Here is a 21,020-nt window from a genome sequence, read left to right as displayed (position 1 = left end):
TTGATAGTCCTTGCTTAGTTCACAAGAATGTTGTCTAATGCCCGATGTCCACCAAATGCATATGCGTTTTGTTTTTCCGGAAGTCTTGCCCGCATTTACCGTACTTAACACACATGGAGTCTGTGAAAAGCAAAGTACAACTAGCTAGCTTTTATCTAGTTGTACTTCCGTTTGTACAACCGCACTGTAAAGCCACGAACGAGTTAAAAATATTAAACGCATGCGTACCGCAGAACTCACCGCAGCCTAGTGTGGTACCCCCCCCAACGTAGCATTGGGGACTGCTCCGTTGACAATGAATCACTTCTGCCGGAACTCAGTAATGCATCTTATGCCTCATGTCCACTATCTGAATTCACTAAATTTTGTATATATCCTTGCCCTACGGTTCAGGCTTATTTTAATGCCCCAATGCTGGACATATAAACTGTTTCTGCATGATGCATCAGTATTTGTGATGGCCAGATTCAATTATTTATGTTATCTACATTCAGTACTCACTCAAGTTGAAATTGGTAGTTTTGCACTAGATGGCATTGTCAAAATGACACGTTTAGCAGTTCTGGTAAGTACCACTGCTCTTTATGGTCTCCCTTTTTACTGCCACTGTCTTAATAGTAATCCTATTACAATATCTAATAATATGTGTCAAGAAATGTCCATTATTTTAACTCATTAAATTGTAACTCTTTTCTCATCAATTGTATTTACAAATCATGACAATGATTGTTGCATTATTAAATGAATGGTCAATAATAATTTTAACCCTAGGATGCATAGTAAACATGGCGGCCCAAGAATGCATAGGCTGGGTCAAAATGACCCCCTACTGTAATATCTGTATTATTTATATGGCTCTGAAATATTATACATTTTGTGAGACATTATTTTGAGTGTTTTTGACCTTTTTCAATATTTTGTTTGAAATGTTTTTAGTCTCAACGGTTTGATACACATTTCAATCCAATTTATTGGTCACATACATGGTTAGCAGATGTTAATGTGAGAGTAGTGAAATACTACACTCGCACGAATGATAACATAAATTCATAACGGCTATTAAAAATAATATCATTTTTCTTACAATCAATATTACAGAGTTTCACATTAAACCTTTGTGTGAACAACAAAATAAATCCACCTTAAGCATGTTTTATAATATTTAAAAACATTTTTGAAAATCCAAAGTTCATCATCAATATAAATGACAACGCTAACAATTGAGTTTGCCAAAACGCACCTAAAGGACTCTCACGACCATGAGAAACAAGATTCTCTGGTCTGATGAAACCAAGATTGAACTTGGTCTGAATGCCAAGTGTCAGGTCCGTAGGAAAGCTGCTCATCCACTGTGACACAGTCGCTGGGGATGAACCTTTCACTACAGTTTGCTAGGAAAAGGTCCCATAAATACCAGAAGGCTGCCAGGTGGTCTGTTGCCTTTCTGAACACTGGTCCTCTTGTCATCAAGCCTCAGGTAGCGATGGATATCTTCCGACCGACATGGTGTCCTTATATATTGGATGGACTGTAAGATGGCGCCGGCGAGGATGGCTGCCATTTCATGGGCTCTTAACCAACCATGCTATTTAGTTGTTTAAAAAAAAACTTATTTTGTACATAATGTTGCTGCTACCGTCTCTTATCACCGAAAAGAGCTTCTGGAAATCATAACAGCGATTACTCACCTTGAACTGGATGAAGAATTTCTCTTTAATGAGTCGAAATAGGGGGATTTACTCCAGACACCTGAACAGGCCCTCATCCCTGTCATTTGCAGGAGAAAAAGACGCAAGGGGTATTGCGGAAAGAGATCGGGGTGCCTTTGTGAGGATCCGCCGATGAGTGGCTAATCTGCCCTTGCCATCCATACTACTGGCCAATGTACAATCGCTGGATAATAAATTGGACGAACTAAAAGCACGTATATCCTACCAACGGGACATAAACATTTTTTATATCTTATGTTGCACCGAGTCGTGGCTGAACAACGGCATGAATAACACAGCTGGCGGGTTATACACTGTATCACCAGGATGGAACAGCAGCCTTTGGTAAGACAAGGGGTGGTGGTCTATGTATATTTGTAAACAACAGCTAATGAACGATATCTTAGGAAGTCTCAAGGTTTTGCTGAGCTGTATATGTATGAGCTGTATACCACCATAAGCAAATGGGAAAACGCTAATTCAGAGATGGCTCTCCTAGTGGCCGGGAATTTAATGCAGGGAAACTTATCTGTTTTACCGAATTTCTATTAGTATGTTAAATGTGCAACCAGAGGGATAAAAAACTCGGGACCACCTTTACTCCACACACATATGCATACAAAGCTCTCCCTTCCCCCTCATTTGGCAAATCTGACCCTCATTTTATCCTTCTGATTCCTGCTTACAAGCAAAAATTAAAGCAGGAAGCACCAGTGACTCGGTCAATAAAAAAGTGGTAAGATGAAGCAGATGCTAAGCTACAGGACTGTTTTGCTAGCACAGACTGGAATATGTTCCGCGATTCTTCCGATGGCATTGAGGAGTACACCACATCAGTCACTGGCTTCATCAATAAGTGCTTTGATTTTCTTTGAACATCCGCATTGAGCTAAAGGGTAGAGCTGCCGCTTTCAAGGAGTGGGACTCTAACCCGGAAGCTTATAAGAAATCCCGCTATGCCCTCCAACGAACCATCAAACAGGCAAAGCGTCAATATAGAACTAAGATCAAATCGTACAACACCGGCGCCGACGCTCGTCGGATGTGGCAGGCCTTGCAAACTATTATAGACTGCAAAGGGAAGCACAGCCGAGAGCTGCCCACTGACATGAGTCTACCAGACGAGCTAAATTACTTCTATGCTCGCTTCGAGGCAAGTAACACTGAAACATGCATGAGAGCACCAGCTGTTCCGGGTGACTGCGTATTCACGTTCTCCACAGCTGATGCGAGTAAGACCTTTTTAAACAGGCCAACATTCACAAGGCCGCAGGGCCAGACTGATAACCAGGAAGTGTACTCTCTGAGCTTGTGCTGACCAACTGGCAAGTGTCTTCACTGACATTTTCAAACTCTCCGTGTCTGAGTCTGTAATACCATCATGTTTCAAGCAGACCACCATTGTCCCTGTGATCAAGAACACTAAGGTAACCTGCCTAAATTACTACCAACCCATAGCACTCACGTCTGTAGCCATGACAACCCTGATGTCCTTGCCGTGTCTGAATCCTGGCATAGGAAGGCCACCAAAAATTCAGAGATTTCCATACCCAACTATAACATTTTCCGTCAAAGGGGGCGGAGTTGCAGTCTACTGCAGAGAGCTTGCAAAGTAATGTCATACTTTCCAGGTCCATACCCAAACAGTTCGAACTACTATTTAAAAAAATTACTCTCTCCAGAAATAAGTCTCTCACTGTTGCCGCCTGCTACCGACCCCCCTCAGCTCCCAGCTGTGCCCTGGACACCATTTGCGAATTGATCGCCCTCCATCTAGCTTCAGAGTTTGTTCTGTTAGGTGACCTAAACTTGGATATGCTTAACACCCCGGCAGTCCTACAATCTAAGCTAGATGCCCTCAATCTCACCCAAATCATCAAGGAACCCACCAGGTACAACCCTAAATCTGTAAACAAGGGCACCCTCATAGACGTTATCCTGACCAACTGCCCCTCCAAATACACCTCCGCTGTCTTCAATCAGGATCTCAGCGATCACTGCCTCATTGCCTGTATCTGCTACGGGCCCGCAGTCAAACAACCACCCCTCATCACTGTCAAATGCTCCCTAAAACACTTCTGCGAGCAGGCCTTTCTAATCGACCTGGCCCGGGTATCCTGGAAGGATATTGACCTCATCCCGTCAGTTGAGGATGCCTGGTCATTCTTTAAAAGTAACTTCCTCACCATCTTAGATAAGCATGCTCCGTTCAAAGAAATGCAGAACTAAGAACAGATATAGACCTTGGTTCACTCCGGACCTGACTGCCCTCGACCAGCACAAAAACATCCTGTGGCGGACTGCAATAGCATCGAATAGTCCCCGCGATATGCAACTGTTCAGGGAAGTCAGGAACCAATACACGCAGTCAGTCAGGAAAGCAAAGGCCAGCTTTTTCAAGCAGAAATTTGCATCCTGTAGCTCTAACTCCCAAAAGTTCTGGGACACTGTAAAGTCCATGGAGAACAAGAGCACCTCCTCCCAGCTGCCCACTGCACTGAGGCTAGGTAACACGGTCACCACTGATAAATCCATGATAATCGAAAACTTCAACAAGCATTTCTCAACGGCTGGCCATGCCTTCCTCCTGGCTACTCCAACCTCGGCCAACAGCTCCGCTCTCCCCCGCAGCTTCTCGCCCAAGCCTCCCCAGCTTCTCCTTTTCCCAAATCCAGATAGCAGATGTTCTGAAAGAGCTGCAAAACCTGGAGCCGTACAAATCAGCTGGTCTTGACAACCTGGACACTCTATTTCTGAAACTATCCGCCGCCATTGTCGCAACCCCTATTACCAGCCTGTTCAACCTCTCTTTCATATCGTCTGAGATCCCCAAGGATTGGAAAGCTGCCGCGGTCACCCCCCTCTTCAAAGGGGGAGACACCCTGGATCCAAACTGTTACAGACCTATATCCATCCTGCCCTGCCTATCTAAGGTCTTCGAAAGCCTAGTCAACAAACAGATCACTGACCATCTCGAATCCCACCGTACCTTCTCCGCTGTGCAATCTGGTTTCCGAGCCGGTCACGGGTGCACCTCAGCCACGCTCAAGGTACTAAACGATATCATAACCTCCATCGATAAAAGACAGTACTGTGCAGCCGTCTTCATCGACCTTGCCAAGGCTTTCGACTCTGTCAATCACCATATTCTTATCGGCAGACTCAGTAGCCTCGGTTTTTCTAATGACTGCCTTGCCTGGTTCACCAACTACTTTGCAGACAGAGTTCAGTGTGTCAAATCGGAGGGCATGTTGTCCGGTCCTCTGGCAGTCTCTATGGGGGTGCCACAGGGTTCAATTCTCGGGCCGACTCTTTTCTCTGTATATATCAATGATGTTGCTCTTGCTGCGGGCGATTCCCTGATCCACTTCTACACAGACGACACCATTCTGTATACTTCTGGCCCTTCCTTGGACACTGTGCTATCTAACCTCCAAACGAGCTTCAATGCCATACAACACTCCTTCCGTGGCCTCCAACTGCTCTTAAACGCTAGTAAAATTGTCCTTCCAGACTCATATCAAACATCTCCAATCTAAAATCAAATCTAGAGTCGGCTTTCTATTCCGCAACAAAGCCTCCTTCACTCACACCGCCAAACTTACCCTAGTAAAACTGACTATCCTACCGATCCTCGACTTCGGCGGTGTCATCTACAAAATAGCTTCCAATACTCTACTCAGCAAACTGGATGCAGTTTATCACAGTGCCATCCGTTTTGTTACTAAAGCACCTTATACCACCCACCACTGCGACCTGTATGCTCTAGTCGGCTGGTCCTCGCTACATATTCGTCGCCAGACCCACTGGCTCCAGGTCATCTACAAGTCCATGCTAGGTAAAGCTCTGCCTTATCTCAGTTCACTGGTCACGATGGCAACACCCACCCGTAGCACGCGCTCCAGCAGGTGTATCTCACTGATCATCCCTAAAGCCAACACCTCATTTGGCCGCCTTTCCTTCCAGTTCTCTGCTGCCTGTGACTGGAACGAATTGCAAAAATCGCTGAAGTTGGAGTCTTTTATCTCCCTCACCAACTTTAAACATATGCTATCTAAGCAGCTAACTGATCGCTGCAGCTGTACATAGTCCATCGGTAAATAGCCCACCCATTTTACCTACCTCATACCCATACTGTTTTTATTTATTTACTTTTCTGCTCTTTTGCACACCAGTATCTCTACCTGCACATGACCATCTGATCATTTATCACTCCAGTGTTAATCGCTAAATTGTCATTTTTCGCCTACCTCCTCATGCCTTTTGCACACAATGTATATAGACTCTTTCTTTTTTTTCTACTGTGTTATTGACTTGTTTATTGTTTACTCCATGTGTAACTCTGTGTTGTTGTCTGTTCACACTGCTATGCTTTATCTTGGTGTTACTGTAATTTAATTATGCCAATGTGCTTTCATTAATTGAAAACCCTTAATCTATTTTATGAGAATTTGTAAGATTCTTGTTTTCATAAAATAGACGGAGACCAGTCTTTTTAATAATAGGTAACAGAATTTATTCTCTGAGCGCGCTGCCACTTTACCACGAGCAACGGTTTATATACAAATCATGACGTTATTTCATTGTTTTAACAGAATCCCCTCCTCTCGACCGGGACAAAGTGAGGTGAAAAGTTCATTCTAACTTAATAACACACTCCCAGGTAACTTTTGACCCCTCAATATTATCGATCACCACTGAGCTGACAGTTCTAATTAACAGAAAACCTAGGAATGCACTCACTGTCTTATCTAAAACCCCCAGAGCTAAGTTTCTGTAGGTTAGATCATAGGTTAATGACCTTATGTGTTTACACAGTCCACAACCCATTCGTTTCTTCCTAGTTGGAATGGTGTTCATTAACTTTAATTACTCCTTGTCCGTGTCTCACAATCCCACTTTATGAACTCATATTGTTAATCAGATATAATAAAACAGAGTATAAGTTTACTTAGTTACAGTTCTATTTAAAATGGGGATATTGTTTATTCATAACACTTGGCCAGGTCGCAGTTGTAAATGAGAACTGGTTAAATAAAATTAAAAATATAAAAAATGAAGTGCTTTGAAAGGCTGGTCATGGCTCACATCAACACCATTATCACAGAAACCCTAGACCCACTTCAATTTGCATACTGCCCCAACAGATACACAGATTATGCAATCTCTACACACTGCCCTTTCCCACCAGGACAAAAGGAACACCTATGTGAGAATGCTATTCATTGACTACAGCTCAGCATTCAACAACATAGTGCCCTGAAAGTTCATCACTAAGCTATGTACCCTGGGACTAAACACCTCCCTCTGCAACTGGATCCTGGACTTCCTGACGGGCCGCCCCCAGGTGGTAAGGGTAGGTAACAACACATCTGCCACTCTGATCCTCAACACGGGGGCCCCTCAGGGATGCGTGCTCAGTCCCATCCTGTACTCCCTGTTCACTCATGACTGCACGGCAAGGCACGACTCCAACGCCATCACTAAGTTTGCTGATGACACAACAGTGGTAGGCCTGATCACCAACAACGATGAGACCGCATATAGGGAGGAGGTCAGACACCTTGGCCGTGTGATGTTAGGACAACAACCTCTCCCTCAACATGATCAAGACAAAGGAGATGATTGTGGACTACAGGAAAAGGAGGACTGAGCACACCCCCATTCTCTTCGACGGGGCTGTAGTGGAGCAGATTGAGAGCTTCAAGTTTCTTGGTGTCCACATCACCAACAAACTAACATGGTCCAAGCACACCAAGACAGTCGTGAAGAGGGCACAACAAAGCCTATTCCCCCTCAGGAGACTGAAAAATTTGACATGGGTCTTCAGATCCTCAAAAGGTTTTACAGCTGCACCATCGAGAGCATGGTTGCCTGGTAAGGCAACTGCTTGGCTTCTGAACGCAAGGCACTACAGAGGGTAGTGCGTACGGCCTAGTATATCACTGGGGCCAAACTTCCTGCCATCCAAGACCTCTATACCAGGTGGTGTCAGAGGAAGGCCCTAAAAATTGTCAAAGGCTCCAGTCACCCTAGTCATAGATTGTTCTCTCTGCTACTGCACGGCAAGCGGTACCAGAGCGCCAAGTCTAGGTCCAAGAGGCTTCTAAACAGCTTCTACCCCCAAGCCATAAGACTACTGAACATCTAATCAAATGGCTACCCAGACTACTTGCAAATTTGAAAGGTCAGTTTGACGATTGCAATGCAGTGAATTCCATAGGAAATACATACGGGTCATATTTGGCCCACATATGAAAACTTGGGGTAATGATGCAAAAACTCGTTTTTTAATTAATTATTTTTTAAGTAAAAAAAAACTAGGATGTTAACTTTAAAGACTGGAAAGTCTTCAAAGACTTGGATTTTTTGGGGATCCCGTTAGCCGATGCCGACAGCAAGTTGTACTGGGGTCGACGCATAATGAAAAGACTACAGACAAAAGACTACAATTGACATACATTTTAAAATATGAACATGTAGTGAATTTGTTCTTATCCTGGGGACTGTGAAAAGACCCCAGGTGGCATGTTTGGTGGGGTAAGTGTGTGTGTCAGTGTTGTGTGCAAGTTGACTATGCAAACAATTTGGAATTTCCAACACAATGTTTCTCATTAAAACAAGAAGTGACGCAGTCAGTCTTTCCTCAGCTCTTAGCAAAGAGAGACTCGCATGCATAGTATTAAAATTAGCCCTCTGATTACAATGAAGTCAGATCAATACAGAAATGTAAACCACACTTTGAACAAATAAATACATAGACTTGTGGCTCTGTTATGGGCCAGCTGCAGTTCTGAGCTCCCGAGTGGCGCAGTGGTCTAAGGCACTGCATTTCAGTGCTAGAGGCATCACTACAGACAACCTGTTTCGAATCCAGGCTGTATCACACCCGGCTGTTATTGGGAGTCCCATAGGGCGGCGCACAATTGGCCCAGCATCGTCCGGGTTTGACCAGGGTGGGCGGAATTCTAAATAAGAATTTGTTCTTTACTGACTTGCCTAATTAAAGAAAGGTAATTTTTTAAAAATAAATGTAAATACTAGATCATTCTTTTCAGCACTTGTTCCTATGACTGGATAATAATCAATAAAAAAAATATAAAACTGGAGCCTGCAAGATTGATTTGTGGAGTGTGGTGTCCAAAAAGTATATCTTATGTTTAGAATGAGGTTATGATGACACCGAAAAGAAAGATGTCAAGTCACAAGACAAGGATTTAGGGTCGTGTCTCTTTAAAAATGTCAGTCCATTGCGTTCAGCGATATAACTGTGTACATGGGTCGCTATCATGTGGAGCTAAAAGGGGGTGTTTGTAGTAGCAGTTTGATATTTTTTTAGATTTTGAGTATTTTTATCTTCATATACTGGATCAACAAATATCATTACCAATCACGTACGAGGCAGGAACATTCTCTGATGACATATTTCTGTAAGAAAGGGATATAGAATTATCACTACTGGGCATATCACCCTCGAAAATCAGTTTGGACCAATCCATTTGTCAAGCATGAAAACGCACATGTGGGCTTGGCAATGAGGTTACAAGAAGGATTGCATGCATGGTAGTCTGTCTATCTTGTTACCTCATTACAGTAAATAATGTGTGGTTTAGAATCCAAATAACAGTACATTTAGGCTATATACATTGTCTAGTCACTACAAAACATTTAAATAGATTTAGCTGACGCACTGGCTTGGAAATCTACTCGGGAGACTTGCTATCAGCTAAAGTTTGCTAGCCACATCGCTGTCAGCAGCATCGCCTTTGAATTGGCTGGTGCGTATTCATTATCCAGTATTTTCTCAACAATTCATCACCACCTTTTGGAAACCATGTTACCCATTAGGCTACACAGAATTCTTTTTAATACCAAAACCTAACCTAGTAGATTGTAGAAAGTTTGCGGTCAGTGATTCCAACCCTCACGGCTATTAAAGATTTAAGACGGGGTCGTTATTTCATTAATCTAGGTACGAGATTAAACATGCGGAACAATCATTGACGGAAATGTCAAGCGCATTAGACCAGTACAAGCGCATTTGACACAAATGACACTTAAATGTACAGCAAACTAGTTAGATAAATGATCACCACTCTATGCCACGTAACGTTAGCTAGGGGTGTAGTGGCGCATTTATACCCCAAGCGTCCAGGGTCAGGTTACAGAGGATTTATGAAAGTGTTAGTTAGGCTATCATATTATTGTGATAGTAATTATTTCCAAACGTGATATGCAGTTTCAGTTGATTTAATTGTTGTTGGCAGTAGGTTATGCTTGTAGGCCACCACCTTTTGGCTGGAAGAATACATGACATGTGTAGATTTTTATGTAGCCAATAAATGCAACTCTTACAAAATGGGACTTCCACAAAAATGTGGCCCATTTTTTTTTCTCTGTTCCCCAGGCTGAGCAGTGTGAGCAGACTTCACCATGAGTTCAAGAGTGTGTAAGAACTGTGGGGGCACAGACATCGATGTGGACCAGGCCAGAGGCGATGCGGTGTGTGTGGGCTGTGGCTCGGTCCTGGAGGACAACATTATCGTGTCCGAGGTCCAGTTCATGGAGACAGGAGGGGGCGGCTCCTCTGCTGTGGGACAGTTTGTAGCTGGAGATGGTATGTGCAGATGGATTGTAGGTTGGTTATAATGACAAGAGCTACATTATTCTGAGAGGTAGATAGATGACTACCTTTTAGTGCCTATTGATGACGGTATCTTCTTTTTTTAAGAGCCCTGATGCTTGCTCTAGACGTTAACACGCATCACTCGCGGTACCTTTTGGAAGCATAAGGAACATGTCTTTCAAATCAGCACAAAATAATTACTACACACCTTTTATAGGGTTAGTGTTTCCACATGGCCAGATCTCCATGTTACAGCACTTGTTTACGAAAAACAGCCAGTGACCACCTGTGCTAATGCTCTGAACACCTGTGTGTTAGCTTAACTCTGAAGGAAGTGTAGTTTGTCAACTGGAGGCACACACAGCGTATGGATCTGTGCAAATCAGATACAGTAAGCATGTCTTTTTTATTTCAAATAATATTTCTTGCTGATATGAAAGAAGGGTTATGTTTCAAAAGCGTTTAGCAAGCAATGATTATTGAAGTTTCTAAACGTTAAAACACAGCATTGGAATTGTAGTTCACACAGAGCCAGCCGTGGAACCTTATGGAGAGAAAGGTTTTTGAGAGCTAAGAGACATTGCTTATAAGAAGTATAAAACACTTTTATATCCCTTTATTCCTGCAGTTTTTCATGACATTAAGTTAGTCACTTGGATTTCAGAATGGTATTTTTTGCAGAGTACATGGCCCTGGCTAGTCTTTCCAGTAGCTGTGCGTGGGTGATATCTCTGAGGAAGCTAAGCCAGTAAGAAAGCCATATTACAACCGTTGTTGTCATATTTGCATTGTTTGCTCTAACCCATTCGTTCATACGCCACTGTGGTAAATTCAACTACATATTTGTTTCATCACAAAACCACAAAGCAGTCCACAAAGCAAATATTGCATGTTCCAAACAGTTATATGACCTGCAGCATGTTTAAGTTAATGTTTTCGACAGTTTACTAAACAACTACTGATTTAGAACCACTGAGTTGGCAAGTCGGCACAAAGACAACAGGAGCACTGCATCCGCTATTCCACCACTATTTCAACTTAAACATTTAAACATCATGAAAACAAGGCTATATATATACTAAGTTTAATACACTGAAAACAAACTTAAAGATGCCAATTACCAAAAACAATTTATTCCAATCAATTTAGCTAAATATCATGTGCTTGTCCATGGTACTTATTTCTTTGTGGATGCGCAAAATGTTTTTGGACTCACCCTACGCCAATGCCATCCTCCTCTTTCATGTTGGCAAAACGGTCTATGGCTCATACGGTACACTTACATTTTGTCATAGGCTACCTAGCTAAAATGCTTGCTAGCCTAACTTCCTCGCATGGGCAACAATGGACCTGAGTTAGCTAGCTATACTGAACAAAAATATAAACAAAACATGTAATGTTGGTGTCATGAGCTGAAATAACAGATCCCAGAAATGTTCTATACGGATAGATTATTTATCTCAAATTTAGTGTACAAATTTGTCTACATCCCTGTTAGTGAGCAATTCTTCTTTGCCAAGATAATCCATCCACCTGACAGGTGTAGCATATCAAGAAGCTGATATTACAGGTGCATCTTGTGCTGGAACAATATAAAGCCACTCTAAATTGTGCAGTTTTGTCACACAAAACAATGCCATAGATGTCTCAAGTTTTGAAGGAGCGTGCAATTGGCATGCTGACTGCAGGAATGTCCAACAGAGCTTTTGCCAGAGAATTGAATGTTAATTTCTCTCCCATAAGCTGCCTCCAATGTCTTCTTAGAGAATTTGGCAGTATGTCCAACCGGCCTCACAACCCCAGACCACGTGTAACCACGCCAGCTCGGGATCACCTGTGGGATTGTCTGAGGGGGAAGGAGGTTTATTTCTGTCTGTAATAAAGCCATTTTGTGCGGAAAAACTAATTCTGATTGGCTGGGCCTGCCTCCCCAGTGGGTGGGCCTGCCCTTCCAGACCTACCCATGGCAGTGCCCCTGCCCAGTCATGTGAAATCCATAAATTAGGGCCTAATTTATTTCAATTGACTGATTTCCTTCCATGAACTGTAACTCAGAAAAATCTTTGAAATTGTTGCGCGTTGGGTTTATATTTTTTGTTCAGTTTAGTTAACGTGAGCCTACTAGACTAATTCTAGGCTAGATATTGAACTTCAATCTTCTCAGGCCAGTGCTGCAATATATTAATTTATGGTTAGATCAGAATCGTTGTCATAATCATTGGCCTGTACAGAGAATTAAGTAAAAACCAGAAGTCCAATCTCAATCCATGACTTGACTTTTTCCACATTTTGTTGTAACAGCCTGAATTTAAAATGTTTTATTATTTTTTTAGATAGATTGGTGGTAAGGCCCTGTGATAGACTAGCGTCCTCTCCAGGTGGTGTACTTGTACATCAAGCTGCCTTGCACTACAGAAACAGGCATCCTGCCCTATGAGCTGTTCTGGCTCTCGCAAGCCAATGCTCAAAGTCTACTTTTTTACACTATACCCCATAATGTCAAAGTGGAATTATGGTTTGCATTTTTTTTTAATGTATTAAAAATGAAAAGCTTTAATGTCTTTAGTCAAGTATTCAACCCCTTTTGTTATGGTAAACCTAAATAAGTTCAGGAGTAAATATGTGCTTGAGTCACAAGTTCCATGGACTTGCTCTGTGTGCAATAATAGTGTTTAACGTGATTTCTTTAATGACCACCTCATCTCTGTACCTCACACATACAATTATCTGTAAGGTCCCTCAGTCGAGCAGTGAATTTCAAGCACAGATTCAACCACAAAGACCAAGGACGTTTTCAAATGTTTCGCGAAGAAGGCACGTATTGGTAGATTGGGGGGATAATAAAAATAAAAAGCAGTCATTGAATATCCCTTTGAGTATTTTAGCCTTCTTTGTAAATAAGAATTTGTTTTTAACTGACGCCTAGTTAAATAAATATAAATAATGAAGTTATTAATTACACTTTGGATGGTGTATCAGTACAGCCAGTCACTACATAGATGCAGGCGTCCTTCCTTACTCAGTTGCCGGAGAGGAAGGAAACTGAAATTTCACCATGAGGCCAATGGTGACTTTAAAACAGCATTTTAATGGCTGCAATAGAGAATTGAGTATGGGTCAACAGCATTATAGTTACTCCACAATACTAACCCAATTAACAGAAGGAAGCCTGTATATAACAAAAATATTTGAAAACCTGCATCTTGTTTGCAACAAGGCACACGAGTAATACTGCAAAAAATGTGGCAAAGCAATTAACCTTTTGTCCTGAATATAACGTGTTAAGTTTGGGGCAAATACAACACATTACTGAGTACCATTCTCCATTTCAAGCATTGTGGTGGCTGCATCATGTTATGGGTGTGCTTGTAATTGTTAACTATTGGGGAGTTTTTCAGGATAAGAAAGAAACCGAATGCACGGGAAAAATCCTAGAGGAATGACTGGTTGTCTGCTTTCCACCAGTCATTGGGAGAGGAAATTCAGCTTTCAGCAGGACAATAACCTAAAATACAAGGCCAAATCTACACTGGAGTAGCTTACCAAGAAGACAGTGAATGTTCCTGAGTGGCCAAGTGACAATTTTGACTTAAATCTGGTTGAAAATCTATGGCAAGACCTGAAAGTGGTTGTTTAGCAAGGATCAACAACCAATTTGACAGAGCTTGAAAAATGTTAAATGGAATAATGGGCAAATGTTGCACAATCCAGGAGTGAAGAACTCTTTGAGATTTACCCAGAAAAACTCACGCTGCCAAAGGTGATTCTAACATGTATTGACTCAGAGGGTTGAATAGTTATCTAATCAAGATATTAGTGTTTAATTTTTCATACATTTTTAACAAATGTTTGAATTTATTTTCTATAAATCGTTGACAAAAAAAAGACAATTCAATCCATTTTAATCACAACAAAATGTGGAAAAGGTAAAGGGTTGTGAATACTTTGAAGGCACTAAGCATTTTGCTGGACCTGCTATAAGATCTGCTAAATTGTGTGATACCAGTATCGTGAAACTCGCTAGTACCGTGGAAAAGAAACAAAACATGAAGCAGATTTAACTTATTTAGGAAAACAGCCCTAATGTCATTATGTCATCCAGTCTCATATGTATTTATTTTCCAAGCTATTGCACACAATATCTTACATACAGCAGGATTTTAAAGGAAGTATCGTCACAGCCCTACTGTTTTGTAAATGTTAAAGATTGCACTCCTGGTGTCGTGATGTAACGCTTCTCTCTTTCTCCTGTATTTATAGCCTCTGGAAGGAACCCCACTTTTGGGGAAGGGCTCTATACGGGCGTTGGAAGGGAGTCCCGGGCCCAGACCCTGCAGAACGGTGAGTTAACATTAGGGGTCACCACTTGCATTCCTAAAGCATTGGCGTGCATGCATCATACTTACAGCAGGCCTAATCCTCAAATGTGGGTGCGCTAGGATATTAACCTTTGTTTTTAATGCTGTGTTTCATGATGTCTTGAAAGTAAAGCATTTAGTCTTATACTAGACAGATTAAACTGATGCCATCTGCTTTACATGGTCCTCATCCCCTCGTAAAGTGGCATCTGTATCGGGACCTTATTTCAGAAGCACAACAAACTTGGTAGGGACAACCCATTTCCTTTAATGTCCAATGAGAGATTAACAGGGTGTGTCTACAGCATTGCTTGGTTGGCACAAGCAAACATCCATCGCATGCTTGAATGCCTCAGGAAAGGGCTGATGTCATACGTTTCCTTTGTCTGGTCGGACACATTCAGTCTGTGTTGCCTAGTTTTGATGATTTCCTGCTTGTTTAGTCACGTTTATTTGGAAGTTACTTTTACTCGGCCGTAAAATGTCAGTTATCTCCCAGTAACCTAATGTGAGTAGTCGTCTGTGGCTCCTGCTACTCCCATGGTCCTGATGATCAATATAGTGCTGGCTAACTGCTAAGCAGGAGTGTGTGTGTGTGTGTGTGGGGGCTTGCAAACATAGCACTGTCAGAGTGTGTCTGTAGGGATGAGACAGATGTTAGTCAGACTTTGTGGACGATGACTAATATATGTGTCTGAGAAGAACAGACATATATAGATACAGCCGGGTGTGAGTTTGTATGGGGTAATAGGTCTGTCATGCTGCGGGGAGATATATAGTGTCTATGGAGCTCTGAGAGAACAAGAGTGGTGCTGTGAGGGAATGCTCTCCTCCATAAACATCCCAAGTGTCTGGCCAGGCCACCCTCTGCTCTCCAACCCACCCACCCACACTCTGATTAATGCAATCATCCTTCCCCACCGGCACGGCTCCCGCCTCCCCCGTCCCTACCCCCACTCTAACTCAACACGTCTCCTCACAATGACCAACACAGGTTCCTTTTCCCATTACTGGAGAAATCTCATATGTCCTGCATTTGACCCAAACTGCCTCAATATATCGCTAGTGTTGGGCTTTCCAATTGTATCCAGCTGTCACAATAAATGTACCGGATGATGATGCTGGTTGGGGTTTGGAAGATGCATAGACAAAGCTGTATAGAAATCAGGATATTTAGTTTGTCACAACTTGAGGAGGAGAGGGGAATGAGGAGGGAGTGGTATGAGTAGGGTTGCAAAGGGTCGGAAACTTTCCGGTAAATTTCTGGACTTTTTCCGGAAATTTGCCATGGGAAGTTAAGGGAATTTTGCTTAAATTCATCAAAGTTAGCTTATAACAGTGAACCTTTGTTGGATACACAAGGCAATTCTAGGTCTTGTGGCATATTTTGGTCAAACTATCCCTAATTCAATGGAATTGCAACCCTCTACATGCACAGTGCATTCTTCCATCACAGCTGATTCTCAAGATCTTGCACACAAATTATATGTTATTGAGCCCACACTACTACACTGTCTGAGCCAAGGACTACATGCTTTCTGGTAAGTTTTGTTTACAATACTGGGTGGGGTTAATATATTTTATGACATGCATGATTTTTTGTTAACTAGTAAATAGTAGCCTACAGCAAAGTGTGTTTAAATCATATCTAACTTGTTAACAATTTCTGCTAGTTAGTTTTGGCTACCATGTGGGTTTTTAGCTTGCTTGAGCCTGCTAACTGAGTGTTAATTCACCTGTTTCCATACATGTTTAATTTGAAAACAGTTATCTTACAAAGGAGTTGTTTAATCTAACTACTTAACTATTTATATTTTTTCTAATCTTTACAGGAAAATGCCACATCTGATGTGTGGATACATTTCACTGCAGCTAATGTAGGAGGAAAAGCTGTGTACATTTGAAAATACTGTGCCAAATCATATGTGAGGAATGCAACAAAGATGCAGAATCATCTGGCCAAATGCATAAAGTTCCCTCAGCACTCACAACAAGCAACCTCTGACAAAAGTCCCCCTACTTCTATTCGAGGTGAAAAAGATTAATCAGACACCTTATCCATAGCAACAGCTCATGATCCTCCTGGAAACATTTTTTTTTTTTTTTACTCAATGGCGGAACGTAGTCAGAGAAATGCTGATGAATGTCTTGCTCGAGCTGTGTATGCAACTGGTTAACCTCTGATGCTCACAGGCAATGTGTATTGGAAGAGATTTCTGAATGTTCTTCACCCAGCATACACCCATCCAACCAGACATGCTTGACCTACTCATTTGCTGAATGCAGAGTTCAAGTGAAGGTCAAGCAAATCATAGAGAAAGCAGACTGGATTGCAGTCATCTCTGATGGGTGGTCAATTGTTTGTGGGGAAGAAAAAATTAACTACATCTCCACCCTTCAACCAGTATTCTACAAGGGACAACCGACACACGGGTCTCTACATTGCAGATGAGCTGAATGCAGTCATCAATGACGTTGGACCACAGAAGGTATTAGCACTGGTGACAGACAATGCTGTGAACATGAAGGCTGCTTGGTCTAAAGTGGAGTCCTACCCTCACATCACACCCATTGGCTGTGCTGCTCATGTGCATTGAATCTGTTGTTCAAGGACATCATGGCATTGAAAACAATGGACACATTCTACAAGAGAGCCTTGGAAATGGTTAGGTATGTGAAGGGTTATAAAGTTATAGCAGCAATCTACCTCACCAAGCAAAGTGAGAAGATTTATAGCACCACATTGAAGCTGCCCAGTAACACCCATTGGGGTGGTGTTGTCATCATGTTTGACAGTCTCCTGGAGGGGAAGGAGTCTCTCCAAGAAATGGCCATATCACAGTCTGCCGATATGGATAGGCCCATCAAGAGGATCCTCCTGGATGATGCATTTCGGGAGGGAGTGGTAAACAGCCTGAAACTCCTGAAACCTATAGCAGTAGCCATTGCACGGATTGAGGGATACAATGCCATCCTGTATGATGTTCAGACTCTGCTTGCAGATGTAAGAGAAGACATCCGTACTGCCCTGCCCACTTCACTGTTGCTCCAAGCAGAGGAAACTGCAGTTCTGAAATGCATCAAAAAGCGTGAAGACTTCTGCCTGACTTCTGCCCTCAGGGCGCAACTGGTCCTTGTTTGGGAACACACACACCAAAGCACGCAACAGGCTGACCAATACAAGGGTTGAAAAATTGGTGGCCATCCGGGCAAATTTTTGGCTTTTTGAGCCTGACAACGAGCCATCCTCAAGGTTGGAAAGTGACAGTGAAGATGAGGCCTCAGAGTCTGATGTTCAAGAGGTGGACATTGAGGAGGTCCAGGGAAAAGACATGGAACCCTGAGAGGAAGACAACCAAAGCTTTAGTTTCTAGACTATCATTTTACAGATGTATGTTGAAAACGTTTTTGGGAGATGCGATGGGTCATTGGGGATCATTCAATATTCCCTTTTGTTGTTCAGTGAAATCCTCCCATGTGAAGTCAACTCATTTAAGGTCAATTCGTAACTAAACTTTTTTTTATTTCTATTGGCAGGATTTAATCATTTGAAATTGTCTACTTATTAGGTAAACGGTTTATGTTTCTGTCTCCATGTTATATGGTAAATATATCCAATGCAAAAAAAAATCTACATTTTAAATGGTAGTAATATTAATTTGCATATATTCCTACAGAAAGTTTCCACCTCTGAATATTCCCCAAAATGTACAACCCTAGGTATGACTAATGCTGGTGATGTGCGGCTGCCCTATAATCTGAAGCAATCTGTTCAGCAAAGCAGGGGGAATATTTAATCACTAAGATGTTGCATTACCTCAGAAGCAGTTGTTTGCCACACACATCTTACAGTACCTGTGTGTATTCACTGGGACATCTGATTGTGTATAATGTCTGAGTGTTTTCATGCAAAGTTAATCAGGAGAGCAAAGGACACACTGATTTCGAAACACCTGACCTGAACGTCAGGGTAATTTGCAATCCCTGTCGTGTGTGGATCTTTGTCTACTCTGTTTATTATATGTCTTAAGTGCATATGATTGTGCGTCTGAGTGTGTACGACTTCGAACTGTGTGTAATAACATGTCTGTGTTTGTCTCCAGGGAGACGTCAGATCAACACACTGGGCCACCAGCTGCAGCTGAACCAGCACTGCCTGGACACGGCCTTCAACTTCTACAAGATGGCCGTGTGTAAACGCCTGACACGGGGCCGAAGGGTGGCCCACGTGGTGGCCGCATGCCTCTACCTGGTCTGCAGGACGGAAGGAACACCTCGTATCCTTACACACTGCAGAGAGGGATGGTGGAGTAACAGAGGAAGGAGGGAAGGGGTTGATTTGAAAAAAGGGGAATGCAAAATGTTTATGCTACAACCAAATAGTTGTTACCATTATACACTATACGACCAAAAGTATGTGGACACCTGCTTGTCGAACATCTCATTCCAAACTCATGGGCATTGATATGGAGTTGGTCCCCCCCTTTGCTGGTATAACAGCCTCCACTCTTCTGGGAAGGCTTTCCACTAGATGTTGGAACATTTGCTGTGGAGACTTGCTTCCATTCAGCCACAAGACAATTAGTGAGGTCGGGCACTGATGTTTGTTGATTAGATGGCGTTCCAATTCATCCCAATGGGATTGAGGTCAGGGCTCTGTGCAGGCCAGTCAAGTTCTTCCACACCAATCTCGACAAACCATTTCTGTATGCACTTTGCTTTGTGCATGGGGCATGGCATCGTCATGCTGATACAGGAAAGGGCCGTTCCCAAACTGTTGCCACACAGTTGGAAGCATAGAGTTGTCTAGAATGTAATTGTATGCTGTAGCATTAAGATTTCCCTTCACTGGAACTAAAGGGCTTAGCCCGAACCATGAAAAACAGCCCCAGACTACTATTCCTCCTCCACCAAACTTTACAGTTGTCACTATGCATTCGAGCAGGTAGCGTTCTCCTGGCATCCGCCAAACTCAGAATCATCTGTCGGCCTGCCAGATGATTAAGCGCGATTCATCACTCCAGAGAACGCGTTTCCACTGCTCCAATGTCATCGAGCTTTACACTACTCCAGCCAACATGTGGCATTGCACATGGTAATCTTAGGCTTGTGTGCAGCTGCTCAGTCATGGAAACCTATTTCATTAAGCTCCCGATGAACAGTTATTTTGCTGACGTTGCTTCCAGAGGCAGTTTGGAACTCGGTAGTGAGGACAGACCATTTTTGCGCGCTACGTGTTTCAGCACTCAGCGGTCCAGTTTTGTGAGCTTGTGTGGCCTACCACTTATCGGCTGTGCCGTTGATGCTCGTAGATGTTTCCACTTCACAATAACAGCACTTACAGTTGACCGGGACAGAAATTTGACGAGCTGACTTGTTGGAAAGGTGGCATCCTATGACCGTGCCACGTCGAAAGTCACTGAGCTCTTCAGTAAGGCCATTCTACTGCCTATGTTTGTCTTTGGAGATGGCATGACTGTTTGCTCAATTTTATACACCTGTCCGCAAATGGTGTGGCTGAAATAGCCAAATCCACTTATTTGAAGGAGTGTCCACATACTTCTTGTCCACAGTGCATTTGAAAACTATTCAGACTCCTTTCCTTTTTGCCCATTTTTGTTACGTTACAGCCTTACTCTAATATATATATTTTTTTATTTTTAAATTAAACTGTTTTTGCTTTGTCATTATGGGGTGTTGTGTGTAGATTGAGGGGGAAAAACAATTGAATCAATTTTAGAATCGGGCTGTAACGTAACAAAATGTGGAAAAAGGGAAGGGGTCTGAATACTTTCCGAATGTACTAGGGCTGACCCCAGTGCATTCAAAAGTATTTAGTCGAGCAGGAGCAAAAATAAATATATAGATATTCTCTCATGGTGTACAAGATATGTCTGATTCGCGCTGTTGACTGATCCATTGTGGAGGTCGTGGGAATGAAACAGTCCAGTCTAAGATGGGCTACTGAAATTGTATATGGTTATATTACATAAGAACAATGGTGCAACACTAATAAAAATAAGATTATTTTATAACATGCGCTTTTGTTGGATAGAGTTCGATGTCCACGGTTCTGAAACACATCAGTGCGCTGTTGAATTGGCGCCTAGACCAGGTTGCTTTGTGCATAATAGCAAAGTTAACCAGCATATTGGTGTTGAGAACAATGCCGGAGGCAGCTGCAGAGTGAGGAGATGGTTTGGTATGATTTAGAAACTTGGGATCCAAGCTTGAGTTATCAGTGTGGCCCTATCACCTTGACATGTTGAAATACTGTATCTTCACGCCTAGAATAAAAACCTCCAGGCTTGCGTCATAACTGTCAAT

General features: G+C 42.5%; 1 protein-coding gene across 2 annotated transcripts in view; it reads left to right on the top strand.

The window, feature by feature from the left end:
• The first annotated feature begins 9,239 nt into the window (after positions 1 to 9,239).
• Positions 9,240 to 21,020, top strand: part of LOC139383676 (transcription factor IIIB 90 kDa subunit-like) — a 62,751-nt gene continuing 50,970 nt past the window's right edge. For both annotated transcript variants that reach the window (XM_071128209.1, XM_071128210.1), the window contains exons 1-4: positions 9,240 to 9,487; positions 10,117 to 10,326; positions 14,596 to 14,676; positions 18,797 to 18,970. In XM_071128209.1, coding sequence (XP_070984310.1) covers positions 10,143 to 10,326; positions 14,596 to 14,676; positions 18,797 to 18,970 — 439 coding nt within the window. In that variant the 5' untranslated portion in view covers positions 9,240 to 9,487; positions 10,117 to 10,142. The remainder of the gene's footprint in view (positions 9,488 to 10,116; positions 10,327 to 14,595; positions 14,677 to 18,796; positions 18,971 to 21,020) is intronic.

This window comes from Oncorhynchus clarkii, chromosome 25 (assembly GCF_045791955.1).
Source record: "Oncorhynchus clarkii lewisi isolate Uvic-CL-2024 chromosome 25, UVic_Ocla_1.0, whole genome shotgun sequence".
In the NCBI taxonomy this organism is placed as follows: domain Eukaryota; kingdom Metazoa; phylum Chordata; class Actinopteri; order Salmoniformes; family Salmonidae; genus Oncorhynchus; species Oncorhynchus clarkii.
The sequence above is the reverse complement of the archived record's forward strand: the minus strand, read 5'-3'. Positions and strand labels throughout refer to the sequence as shown.